Genomic DNA, 14,484 nt, shown 5'->3' on the forward strand with positions numbered 1-14,484 from the left:
AAGTAACTTTATACATATGCTATTTCCAATGTGTTCATTTGTCCACAACGATAATAATTTAGGCTCAAGTTTAATATAAATAATCTGTTGAGTTTGCCCTGGAGGACCAAGACTAGGAAGAAGACAATTGCAGCATAAGATGATGAATAGAAAAGTGGATTAGGAGGCCAGATGTGTGATGTGCTTGGACCGATAACAAAGGCTGATTGCATTGCTTGTCTTCTGCAAAGGCAATAGTCTGTGGCTTGAAGCCTCCGTTCCACATTAGAATGTTCTTCAGTTTCAGTTTCTTCAGCTGTAAAATAGAGACGATTATTCTCAGGAATATTGTGAGGTCTTTAGCAGGTTCAAGAGAAACGCCATTTTCCTTTTCTGTATGTGGCACGCAATCATAAGCAAGGCTGATTATCTGAAGGCATTTCTACCTCATCCTCCTGAATTAAGTGCACCCAGGTTATAATAAGGAGAGAAAACAACAACAGCCTAATTCTTTCATGTCAGTCCACATTGCCTCATTTGAGAAGCCCATGCTTGCAACTTTTAAGAGTTGCCTATTTGCTTCGAGAGAGGGATTTTAGCAGAAGTTCAGCGTTAGAATATAGAACAACATCTTCAACTGTGAGGGGTCTCTTCTGCAGCCCACTGCCCATCTTGACCTTTTCAGGAACATCCTGCTTTTACCCATATTTCATCACTGCTGCAGTGCCATGTCCCCTTGATTTGAGAAAAAATCTATCACTCAGAAAGTTGCATCAATAAGCCTTATTATTATTATTATTTTGCCAGTCTTGCGGCTTGGACTCAGGGCCTGAGCACTGTCCCTGGCTTCTTTTTGCTCAAGGCTAGCACTCCACCACTTGAGCCACAGTGCCACTTCCAGCTTTTTTCTATATCTGTGGTGCTGAGGAATGGAACCCAGGGCTTCATGCATGCTAGGCAAGCACTCTACCACTAGGCCACATTCCCAGCCCCTATAAGCCTTCATTTGATTCTCTTAAACTAAGAAAGAATACCAGTATCTTCTTTAGTGTTCAAACTTTTATTTAGTAAAATGTTACTGCAAAATTTTCTTAGGTCTTTTGGCCTTCTCAAAAACCAAACGAACACCTTCTTTAATCAACCGTTACAATATGGCCTTATTTCTCCTTTGTAGTTGTGTCTCCCTCCAGCATGTCAAAATTAAGCATGGAGCTTTAACTTGCTTCATAGAGTGCAGTTCACCCATCAATAACCTACACAATGCAGTAAAATCTTATAGAGGGATATCTACCAATTAAATTCTTTCTAGCACCTTCCATTGTATTTGTGGTTTGTTCACACTAAAATCATAGTTAACTAGAACTCTCCTTTTTTGTATTTTAATATAAACTCTTGTCTGTGTTTCCATAATCCTATATCCACATAAATTGTCTTGATACCATGTCACTCAGCTGGCCTGGAACTCACTATGTTGGCCTTGAACTGGTCATCCTTTTACTTCAGTCTCAAAAGTACTGAGATTGCAGGCATATACTACAATATCCAGCCTTATTCATGTCGTCTTGTTTTTAATAAAAGGCATAGCTATAGAAGTGCTTTATAATTAATTTCCTTGGATCTGTTTCAGCTTCTTGATAACTTTGTACAACTACTTAAGGATAATAAAATTAATTTAATTAAACTAAACAAGAAAAACAATTTGTTGTTACATATTTTTCATGCTACTATCAATATGTTTGATGCTTGGCCAAGTTGCCAATCAAAGATTCCCCAGCTATTCTAAGGCAAAATTCTGTGTGGCAGGTCATCTGGGAAGTTCGATTTGTGTTGTTTCTTGGGTTCCAGAGGGCATCCTCCAAGTGGAAAGAGAACTTGTTCTCAGGGAACTTGTGAACCTTAAAAATATCGAGGCTGTCTTTTCCTGACTTTATTCTGTCAACGTGTTTAACAAACTGGTAGAAACCTTAAAATAAATACAAACTGTGGTATTGTCTTGTGTTTCCGACAAGGCTAAGTAATTTGGCTCTGAAATTCACTGTCAAAAATGTGTCTCCAAACCCAAGTGTTTATCTCAGTTAACATTGACCATACATAAATTTGGGCTACACATCATCTACGAAGTATTCTTTTCTCTTGATATTTCTGACTTTTAGATGCCCAGACTTGACAGAAAATCTTTTTTTGGCTCCTCTGCTTCTGATCCTAGCTGTTTTCGCAAAACGCAAACACATGCAAAAACATTGTCATAAACCTCAGCGTTCCGTCATGTTCAGCAAAACCTCAGAAGCTGTTTGCTTTGACTTCGGTTCTAGGGATGGGCATACCTGCATGAGAATGGACAGTGTCTTCTTTCGCTCTATGATGTGGTCTGGCCCCTGTCAGTGTCCCAAAGTTAGCTTTGTTCTGGATGGCATTCACTTTTCACTTTTGGACTAAAACTTAACAGAAAATATTCTTCCTATAGAACACTCTTGGGTCTAGTCCTCAAAGGGGCAAGAGTTTCAGACCACAAAGGAAAATTTGTACTGTCTCAAAGAACCAGCAGGCCCACCCGCCATGCTGTATCTCAGATGTAATGGCGCCGTCACATGGGGGTTTGGTAGGTTGTTGGGTCTGGCATCACTTTGTGGTTTTGTCCTTAACTTGTTTACTCTACTGATTGGTCTGTGAGTCTTTCTTAGGCACCACTGAAACCAGTTCCTACAAGTATAGTGTCCCTGGAGTGAGAGGGATTTCTTTGTTCAGATTTTTTTGGATCAAACTCACAATGAATACATTTGTAGACAAAGTAATTTAAGACCTGGCTAGTGGGGTGTAGATATGATGTATCCTGGAATTAGTGGACTATATTTGCAAAGATAGCTTCCTGTCCCATATCCTTTCTTACTTTGTTTCCTTTCTAAGGTGTGTGTGTGTGTGTGTGTGTGTGTGTGTGTGTGTGTGTGTGTGTGTGTGATGGGGTTTGAACTCAGGGCCTGGGTGCTGTCCCTGAGCCTTTTTGCTCAAGACTATTGCTCTACCACTTTGCATCACAGAGCCATTTCCAGCGTTTTGATAGTTCACTGTAGAGTCTCACACACATTCCTGCCTCCGGTGGCTTTGAACTGCAATCCTCAGACCTTAGTCTCCTGACTAACTAGGATTATAGGCCTGAGCCACCAACACCTGGCTTCCTTCCTAAGTTTTATTCAGTGTCTCTGCTAATGGTACTGCAAAACACCTCCTTGTCCCACAGAGAACTTTTGGCTTTAATCTCTTCCCAGCCAGGCCATTATCGCTGTTGAGGTGAAAATAATTTCACTTGTTTTCATTCTCCTGTTCTACGGTTGATCTATTTTGTTTACTTATAGCTTTGAGACCATTGTTCAAATCAAAATGCATGTTTTATTTTTTTATTGAAAGCCGGTCCTGGGGCTTGAACTCAGGTCTGAGTGCTCTCCCAGAACTTTTTTTTATTTTATTTTTTGACCAATGTTAGTGCTCTATCACCTGAGCCATAGCTCCACTGTATGGGTGTGCTTAATTGGAGATAAGAGACTCCCGGACTTTCCTGTCGAGATTGTCTTTTGAATTGTGATCTTCAGATCTCAGCCGCCTGAGTAGCTAGGATTACAGGCATGAATCACCGGCACTGGACCAAACACTTTTAGTTTTTAAAATATTTTTCTCTACCTTGTATTCAAATTTAATTTTCTGAAATTTATAATCTTCCAATTCAGATGTTAATGTTAATTTTAAATATTTTGCCTTTCGGTGCTCAAGTCATATCTTCCAGTACAATTTTAATCATTAAATAGAAATTTGTGCTTCTCATAATAATCCTCACCTATCTGATAACAACTGTGGAAGGACACTCAGGTGTTTTGCTCGGATGGCAAGGAGATAAAAGTGTCCATCACTGAAAGTTTCTATAGTATTCATAAACCCTGCTTCTCTCCAAGCACAAGGCATTGTGGGTAATGGAGATCTATCTACCCGGAGCTTAAACCTCTTGTGTAAATGATACCAAACCTGCTTCCAGAATCAGCGTGGGCCTTTCTCTTAGTTTGCTATTCTCTATAGCTCAACTTCAGCCCAAAGAGGCGTGTAGAGGGCAGCTCTTGGGGGCGGGGTGTAGTTGGACTGCGGCATAGAGAGTAGGGATAGCACCCAAAGCTCCCAGGGTGCAGTGCAGGGTGTTGGGAAAGGACACAGGGACATGGGTCAGGGGTCCAGACTCCCTGTTGCTCTGTCTTTTCTGTCAAGTTACAGTGCAGATCTCAAAGTTGTACAGTAATTTTGAACTTGATATTGGCTCTCGTAAGTCAATTTGGTAGTCAGAATACATGTGATATAGCATTTCTAGCCAGACAGGGCAGAAAAGGCCATGAGGCGCTTCTCTCCAATGAACCACCAAAAGGACAAGAGTGGAGCTGTAGCTCGAGTTATAGAGCCCCAGCCTTGAGCAAGAAAGCTCTCCGGCCCTGAGTTCAAGCCCTTTGACTGGCACATATGCACACAAAAAATAAAATACATTTTGACTTTCAGTGTACTCCTGTATTGATGTCCGATGTAATAAGACATGCCAGTAGTCCCAGCATATTGGAGGCTGAGTCAAGAGCAATATACTCCCGTATTCTATGGCCTGCATTTTTTTTTTTTACAATTACAACTCAATAAAACAAAGTTTTCTAACAAATTTTTGAGTATTCTGTAGGCCTTCAATGCATAGTAAAAAATGCAGAGGTGTCTGAAATATGAAGTTAATATTTTTGGTTGGCTGAAAAGAAATCAGAAACACATATAAAATTGTTTTCATTTATCTGGTTAGTGAAGAATGTTTCCTTAAATGTAATCTTGCTTATCTGACAAATCAATCACTCTTTTAAGGAAATTTGTGCCGAGAACCTATGAGACATATTCACTGGATTTCTTGAGTTTTCTGACATGGTCTTTTCGGGTTGCACTTGAGGAAACTGGCCACCTTAGCTTTTCCATGATTTTGCAAAGACATAGTTAATTTAATTTTAAAAGAACACATTATGTGTTTGGCTTAAATTATGTGCCTCATATTTGTGTTTCACTGACTGGCCTTGGAGATCATTTATCTGAGTGTGTTACAGATTCCAGTGACATGTATTGATTTTTTTTTTTTTAAAAAAAAGCTTAATGGAAGAGACATAGAAAAGTTTAGTTGCCTCAAAAGATAAAAATCAAAATTTCCAACTGATTTTTATGAGGTCAGCATTATAATTAAATTAGCATAAGATTAAGTCACCACAGTAAGTATCCGGTAATGACATCTCTAGCTATGTGGTGAATGATGACTGCTTCACGTTGATCAAATATTTGGGTCAAGAGAGATGACCTATTGTGGAGGGAAAGCCTCCGACAAATAGAATATTATACCATGTCACTGTAAGTTTTTTAAGTTTCACTTTGACCTTACAACTAAACTCTAGTTTAATACTAGAGGTGAATGTCTGTTTGTCTTCATATACTACTTTATTGTAAAACTACACACAAAATCATTCAAATCAGATACATAGCTTAGTTAATTAACATAATGGGAATACCACCTGGGTCAAGAAACAGAACTTTCGCATGGAAGTACGGTATATACAGGGGAGGATTTCAATAGTGTTATCCTTTAAACCATTAATTTATAGTGAAATAATGAACTCTGGGATGCTGAAACATGTTTTGTCAGGGGACGGGAGTGAAGCAGATGAATAGAAAGAGGAAGGGTAAGTGCCTACAGTCACAATATTTAATGTACAGAGATGAAAATGGAGCCCGGTAACTTTAGGGGATGGAGAGGTTGGAGAGATGGGAAGAATGGTGAAGGAGGAGACATTGATCAAGATGCATTGTCCTTACACATTGATTTGTTGAACTGAAATCCCTTTGTACAACTCCTTAAAGATACTGCAAAATAAACTTTTTACAGATAATAAAAATTCAAAGAAAAACGGAAAAAACTTGATCACATGAAGTTGTCTCCTCAGTATGCGGCAGCTGTTCATAACCATGCCTTGTACTACCACTAAGAACAAACCTGACATTGCTAGAAACCAATGACTTCGGTTCTAACAACCACATCCCCACTTACATATGCATCCCTTGTCAAACTGGGCAAGTCCGATAAGCCCTTTGGTCGCTTTTCTCCCATGGGTTTGCTTCCATTTCTTGCTTTCTTTACCATTTACTGTTGAAACACACAGGAAAAGCCTCACTTTTGCAGTTGTTTCTTTCTGTGTGTGCTTGTGTTTGATTCAGGTTCTTTGTTTCAGATTCACCTGTCCCCACATATTTGGTTTCCTCTATTTTTGACATTGTACTGTTCCCTAAAATTTATTTCTTAGGGAAAAAAAAATCTCTTAATTCCTTTTTAACTTTGCAGTATTCCCTATTGCTCACCTACTAGTTTTCTTAAGACGGTATTGGTTGCTTTTGTTTTCTTTTATTCCTTGTGGTTTAGTCTTCACTTCTAAAAATTTTGAAAAACTTGAACTTTCTTCCTTGAAGTTGTATATGTTAAGAGGCCAATTTTTCATATTTTGTCTTCAGGAATATGAAAATAGCATTAGCAACAAAATGTCAAATAATTAAAAAATAGATTCATAAATATGACTTCATATTTCAAGGTGAAACTTCTATACCAGACTTCTAAGTAGCCAAAAGTTTCTTCATAGGCTCATTGAACATTCAGTAACAAAATCTACTAGCCAGTTTTTAAAGGTGACTTAGCTTTTCTAGCCTACTATTTACCATCTGTATGGTTTGTATAGTTTTTGTGTACATCCCAAGACCTACAGTCAGTTTCCACTCATTCTTCATTCATTCATTAGATTTACATATGAAACTGGTATTTTAAAAAATTTATTTATTAATTAAACAAAATTTTTTGACAAGGTATTGTGCAAAAGGGGTACAGTTACATAGTAGGGCAGTGTGTACATTTCTTATGATATCTTACACCCTGTTTTTCTTTCCCTTCCCTAGATCAGGTAGACATATATACAATACACAGTGTACCAAGAACATATACAGTAGCCACGTGGCCTACGCCCAAGGAAATTCGCCTAGGGCTTTAAATGTAATGTTGACAGTAGACAATATGTCAACAATAGTCTTATATGCACATACATACATAGCTTTTGAGCTATTGTGATCCACTGAGAGGTCAATTTTTGACCTTTATATGTTGAGTAGTTGTTTGGTTTTAGTTACATAATGTAAGGTCGCTGACCCAAACCTGTGGGAAATACCATTTGACAAGAAGTTTTTGGTTTCACAGACCTGGTCTCTACTGTCTCCCCCTACCCCCTCCTTAACAGTCATATATCAGGGAGACCATGCCCCTTTGTTTTATGTGTTCTAGGCTTGTCTCGCTCAACATTATTTGTTCAAGTTCTGACCATTTCCCTGCGAATACCAATATTTCACCATTTCTAAAACTGGTATTTTTTTCACATGTACTAGACTTGGGGAGCAAAAATTAATGAAAACTCTATTTTGTGCTCCAATAACATACAGGGGAAGAAGCACACCAAGTAATCCATGATTAAAACAGAGGGTGAGTTTCATTTCATAGAGTTGAAGTAGCGCATGAAAGCTTAGGGAGGTGTTTGTTGTTGTTGTTGTTTTTCATCTTTTGAGAAAGTGTCTGTGTAGCCCAGGCTGGCATTGAACCTTTGATCCTCCTGAGTGCTGAGATTACAGGCTAGAGATGGCTTTCTGATAGGAAAGACAGAGTGGCGGTACAGAATAACCATCAAATAGCGTAAGGGAAGGACAGAAATCTGGCAGGTTCAAAAAGCTGTTCATACTTTGGCAAGATAGGAGGTGGGAAACCAGTGGGTGGGAAGATTGTAAGGATCCACAGTGAAAGAAAACAATAGTGGACTAAGTCTTTGGCATTTTTTCAATTCTCTTTCACATTTATTATCTTACAGGAAACAGCCCTGTGGTTCTGATAGCTGAACTACATAGTTGAGGAAGCTCAGTTTTGAAAGAAGATCTGACTCTTCAAGACCTTGTGGCTGAAAGTTTCTTGTGTTGGTACAGGAAACATTTTCCAGAAAGAATGGAGACTACATTTTGTATATAAAAGCAGTGAAATAACACTAAGATTGACATGATAAATGAACCAACAGATAGGCCTAGCACAGTAACTAGTTCAATGTTAACAGTATTATTCAAAGGTCAATTAGTATGCACTATAATCTGTTCTTCAGCTTAGTGATTAAGAAATTAACACCCATCATCCACTTTGGTGGTCATGACTCCTCATGTTGTCACTTCTTTTATCCAAGTCACTACTCTCAAATTTTAAACTTGCTGTGAAAGACAGGAGCTGCATCTATTCATATATGTAGGTCTGGAAACACATAGAAATTTATTGCATCGATGATTTCAGATTTAAAAAGATCACTGAACCTTTGTAATTTTACGTTCAGTTTTCTACTAATCAGAAAGAAAGATCACTGCTTGTTCTTTTGAATGCTAATAATAGTTTCTTCCTGTGGTGTTTGTAAAGTTCTGAAATTTGCCAATTTCTTTATCACCTTTCTTTTTTTTTTTTTTTTTTTTTTGGCCAGTCCTGGGCCTTGGACTCAGGGCCTGAGCACTGTCCCTGGCTTCTTCCCGCTCAAGGCTAGCACTCCGCCACTTGAGCCACAGCGCCGCTTCTGGCCGTTTTCTGTATATGTGGTGCTGGGGAATCGAACCTAGGGCCTCGTGTATCTGAGGCAGGCACTCTTGCCACTAGGCTATATCCCCAGCCCTTTATCACCTTTCTTAAATTCAGTAACCCTCTGGGACGATGCAATGAAAAAGCCTAACAGAAAGCCCCTGTGTCTACAGCTTTCTTGCAGAAACTTATGGTGTGAAATAAGACAGTGATACTTGATAGCTCTCTATCTGAAGATATATAAGCACACATTCCAGTGCATGCTATTCTTTCTTGTAATTCTTGTGGTTTGATGCGTGGTTCTTGAACAAAATTCCTCTTCTTTCTGGTTAGCATTTTCCTCTGTATTCAGCAACTTCATCAGCTGGATTGACTCAATCTTTAAGAATAATCCTAGAAATAATTTCCTCAAGTGTTGCTTTCTTTACTTATCTTAGGAAGGCAGTGACTAAGACCGTCCTCAGGACCTGAGCATTCTCAATAGATATTGTTAAGTCAATGAAAGACGGGACGCCTTTTGTTCTTATTTATTTTCCCATGGCTTCTTTGTCTTACATGTCAAATCACTTTTTTTTTTTCTGGATCCGAATTAGTTGCATATGCTTTCAAGGTAAGCTTCTTTTTTCCAGCATGGAGAAAGGGGTGCTGGTGCTATGGCTTGAACTCAGGGTCCCTTTGCTCTTGCTCAGTTTCTTATGCTCAAGGTTGTCCCTTTAACCACGTGAGCCCAACCTGTACTATGACTTTTCACTAGGTAATTGGAGATAAAAGTGTCATAAACTTTTCTTTCCCAGATGGCTCAAACTGCAGTTCTAAGATCTCAGCCTCTTGAAAAGTTAGAATTACAGTTGTGAGCCAAGGTCAACTTTTCAGAGTAGGGATTAGTTCTTGTTATACTCCTTGTCCCTACACCTCGACCAATATTGGCACCAAGTGGTGGTTGATGCATATTGGTGGAATAAATGATGAGTGATGTTTTAAAGATCCTTTGGTTTGAGAAGTGCCTCAGCCAATCACATTGAGCTCTCATTTTACTACAGGTCACAAATGCTTCAACAACTTCACAAAAGGTTGATCCACGTTAGATAACTGCTTAGTTTCATTTGGAGGAAAGAAGAAAGAATGTGTTGGTAAAGTAGGATTCTCATAAATTTTCTCTGAAGATAATGAGTACCAGATATTTTAGACCTATAATGGTTGTAGATATATATATATATATATATATATCCACATATCCCATATATCCATATATCCCTTATATATATATATATATATCCATATATCCCATATATCCCATATATCCATATATCCATATATCCCTTCCACATATGTGTCCATTTGTTTGCTTTTTAAAAATCTATGGATTAGGCAGAGATGAATGGAAAATGCGCTTGTGGAAAATGGAGAGTGGTTGAGAAGTGTGTGACTCCAGCTCTCTGTCTCTGGCATTCCCTTTTACTGAGAATGTTTCTCAACTACAAAATTCCCGAGCGGGCTGACAGAAGCCCTCCCGAAGCCCGGCCTGCAGTGCCCACGTCCCGCGGTGACGAATTATGCGGCGATCGCTTCAGCCTTCCTCCCCTCAGCTTTCTCCGATGTTAACAAGCTATTTTCAAATTCGTGTTTGAAACTCTTTTTGTTTATCTCAATTGTGATTGTGTGGCAATTTATGATAAGTAAAACCATATTTCAGGAAATACCTTCTTGTGGAGGGAGGGACGTAGTTTCCATGTATACTGCCCTTCCCTCTTTCACACATTCATTTGTTCCTCTTTTATAAATCCTTTATCCTCTTTGTTTTTCAACGGAAATTGTGCCTGGGCATTTCTGACCCATTCCCAGATGATTACCAAAATATTATGTTGTTATAATGACTAGATACTTAAAGTCTCACTTTTTTTTTAATGAAGGTGAATCTAGACAGACATCTGTACAATTTGAAAGAAATGTCAGTCCATTAATACCCCTAGTAAGGGGAGCGTGGACGGCCAGCCGTTTGGTGATCCCATCCATGTTGGACTGGACAACCTGGCGTGGACATGGGCGTGCAAGTCCTGACTGGAGATCATCAGTCGTGTAATGTAGTCCATGTCTTCTGGCATCTTCTCTCTTAACTTTTTCCACTTGGCCTTGTGCTACTTTTATGCTCCTATCCGTACAGTGGTCCATTCTCTCTGTATTTACCTCCCAGAGGTTTATGTTCCCCCTTCAATATTACCACCTCCTCAATGATTCAAGAATGACAGCTGTAGCCAGATTCCAGCCTGTGAAACAAACTGCGTTCTGTGGCCTCTTCTGTTCATCTAAACAAGCATCAGAAACATGTTCTTCAAAGATGAAGAATTTGTCTGGGAATGCAGAACATTGAAATGGGAAGGCTGGTTCTATAGTAAACTATGGTGTCTCCAAGAAAGGCGATGCAAAGGAAAAATTTAAAGCAAATAAGAAAAACCTTATGTAATCTACTCAGATACAAAGTTCACTGGTTCTGGAGGCCCAAGTCAGGAGCTGGTATCGGCACCCTGGTGGACCATTCCTGGGCAAAATCATCTTGTCGTAAGAGCTAGTCTTAAAGAACATGGAAGATAAATTTCATTACACAAATCTGTGCATACAAAACAGAGCATGTCTAGAGAATGGGATATCTCTGAGCCTTAAGATAGTTCTTATCTTCACCAGGCAAATATGCGTCCTCCTGCTTCATAATTTCTCAGCTCTAATTTTGTCTGAGTTTGACAAGAAGGATTTCATCTTGGCCTGGTTAACGTTTACCCTCCCTTTCTCTGGTGTAGATATTCTAAAGACCTGGCACGGTGGCCAGAAGCAAGGCTGTCAAGAAGCCTGCTTCATTTATATTTGACCATCATGAAAACCCTCTGTTATCATCAGCTCTTAAAGACTAAGTTTCCAGGCAATAGGGAAACCCAGAGCTTCCTAGCTCCGAGGAGACCAATCTCCCTGGCCGGGGGGCTGCTGGGAACTGCTCTCTTCTAAGAAGGTGGCTGACCTGTCCTCTTTCTCCTGGCAGTTGAGGGAAGGATCCTGAGCATTTGAGTGGTTAGCACTATTTCACGGAGGATCTGTACTGGAAGGATGATCCTTTGGCAAGTTCAAATCTGGGGAGACAGGGAAGCAAGGTCGGATCTAAGATGCTTATCTGCAGTAAGTTTTCAGTTCCATTCGGTTTGAGTTCAATTTCCTAAAGTTTGATTTTTTTTCTACATGATTTGTGCTTGAATTGAGGAAGATAGAACTATCTTACTTCTTTCGGTCTTTTGTCCACTTAACATCTCACAAGATTGAGCATTCTGAAGCATTTAAACTGAAACATACTGACTTTTTTGGGCCTCGCTTGTAGAAATCATTACTTTCCAAGAAATAGTACCACCTCTGTGATTTAACCTGTGAGTTCTAAGTTTTTAGGAATATTGGTGTTTTATGCTTAGCTTAATTTTTGTTTTGACAAGGCATGCTGCTTTTCCTTTTCCGTCCCCATAACTTATCCAAACCAATAACTGTTTGATGATTTGAAATTTATCTACATAACTTGATGTTTGAAATTTCCATGATTTAAATCTCATTGGTTAGTAGTGCTTAATGAAGTTTTAGGAAAAGGCATAAATAATGGATAACTGACTAAGTTACACGCTAGTAAGGTGAGCAAAACTACAAATAAAGACTGGATTAACGTCTAATGATGTGTTCTCTTTCCATGAAACATGTTTAAGTCTAGGTGTTAGATCTTCAGATAAATTTAGAACATACAGCATGGATGACTTCCTCATCTAAAGCTAACAGCATTTTTATAAAATTAATCATGGAAACTTCTATGAGTTTTTTTCAGTATTCTGCTCCAAAGTATCGCTATATAGCTAGTCATTTGTCTCCATAAGCTAAAATCCTTTTACAAGATGCCTTGTCATCGTGAAAATATTCACCAATGTAAGAACTCGTTAAATTGCTAACCTACCAAGCAAGGGCTGAGAAAGTGGAGAAAGGCGATCAGTTTGGTGTTGCTCTGGTCTCACGGACCTCCATGATTCTTCCCTTCTTTCCCTTCTTTTCTCCTGATGTTTTCAGTTATCTTCCTCCTCACCTCTAGGAAGAAGCCCCCCATGGAGGACACTCATTAGAAAACTACACTGAAGAAGTGAGTGTAAAGGGGGCCTTGCAAAATAGTCTGACTCAACCTACCATGTAGGTTGACACACACATTTGGCCTTCCTCTCTCTGCTTGTCAGTTTCCCAATCCATATATGTCCACCAACCATGTCCACAAAAATATGATAATAAATAAAACAATAATAAAAGCATTTTCATTCCTCATTGGTAAAGACACATGCCATGTTGATGCAGTTGTCCTGAACATGATGGTGAAACTCTAGGAATCCACTGCTGTTATGTTTCCATTGACATTTGCTTATCTCCTAATAAGTAAATACAAAACACACTTCATATTAGCAATAAACATAAAAGGAAAATACAACAAAGAAAAGTCACAATCATTGTTCTTTGTGAATAGAAACACTAACACTAGGTCAGCCTTCATGTTTACTTATGTGACAATGCCTATCAAAGCACTCCTTGGTAAGTTACACCAAGTGCGTCCCAGTAATTAAAACATAGAGTAGAATTCCCTTGGAAAATCCTTTGAGATGGCTGGGTGCATATATTGAAGAGTGTTCTTTGGACACTTTGACCTGACTGCAAAATTTTGGGAATTCTTAGAAAAACTGGTATGAAGCCAAACCCCAGGGGTCAGTAAGTGAACCCCCTAAATCTGCTGTGAGGGGAGTGAACTGGGGAGCAATTTGATAGTGCCTTAGCAGTACCAAATATGTGGCTTGACTGTTACTCACCAACAAAACACCTGCTTCCCTATGTAGTTCTGGCACTAAGGACTTTACATGCCTCCCCAATGGGCTATGCAGACCATACATTCATTCAGTACTTAGAGTCTCTTTACCTACAAATATCACTGAGGAAGACAATGAGAGTATATCACATCCCTTCATGTTTGCATGCTTATTCAGAAGTTATTGAAGCTTTGCCTAGGGCAGATGGAGGAGTAACTAGTGGATAGAAAGGAAATAGCTCCATAGATTAGAGTTAAGGTTATATGCCTCAAAATACATGAGGCAAAAAAAAGTATGGGATTGAGACATCTACCCTAAGTTTCAGTTAATGAATGGGAAATGGAGGGGACCACATTAAAGCAGTTGATACTGCTTGAGGGGAGAAAGACATTCTTTTCCAGGTATTCATCTGTAGAATCTAGCTTTAGAGTTCTAGGGTGGCCTAAGCCCTTGGTTCAGCACCTTCATCTGTTGGGGTGGCAGTTCCTTACGAAGGATGTCTTGCGTTTCTTCTAATAGATGAGGAAGGGGACTACCAAAAGGGCTATAGGAAACAGCTTGCGTATCAATGGTAGACATGTTAGAATAAGCCTTATTTTAATAACCAATACACAATTGATATGTGTGTTCCTTACATGTATAATTGTATGATATGGAAAGATGGTTGATCATTTTTTGCCTTCTCATTGGAGATGCGTGGAGAGGACTGACCCTCAAGATACTGTCCTACAAGCTTACGAGAAATAAAAACAATCTTGAAATTCACCAAAGCTCCTAAGACTCAAAGCCATCGTCCTAAGAAGTTCCTGGGGGTCATAAACACTTGCTTTAACACATCCTTTCTAATGTTATTTCTGAAGACTAACTGTACATGTCATTTTTTAAAAACCCAATTTTGTATACTGCAACTTTCTTAATCATTTTGAGTTATTTAGTCATGTACTCTTCCCAAGGGTTTTTTAAAAATTTTATTTG

The 14,484-nt window shown here is 39.0% G+C and overlaps 1 protein-coding gene across 1 annotated transcript in view; it reads left to right on the top strand.

The window, feature by feature from the left end:
- C12H8orf34 (chromosome 12 C8orf34 homolog) overlaps positions 1-14,484 on the top strand; it is a 322,609-nt gene that overhangs the window by 269,003 nt on the left and 39,122 nt on the right. Inside the window, exon 11 of the mRNA XM_048358631.1 lies at positions 12,756-12,803. Within this exon, the coding sequence (XP_048214588.1) occupies positions 12,756-12,803 (48 nt within the window). The remainder of the gene's footprint in view (positions 1-12,755; positions 12,804-14,484) is intronic.

The sequence above is a fragment of the Perognathus longimembris genome, chromosome 12 (genome assembly GCF_023159225.1).
Source record: "Perognathus longimembris pacificus isolate PPM17 chromosome 12, ASM2315922v1, whole genome shotgun sequence".
NCBI classification, from domain to species: domain Eukaryota; kingdom Metazoa; phylum Chordata; class Mammalia; order Rodentia; family Heteromyidae; genus Perognathus; species Perognathus longimembris.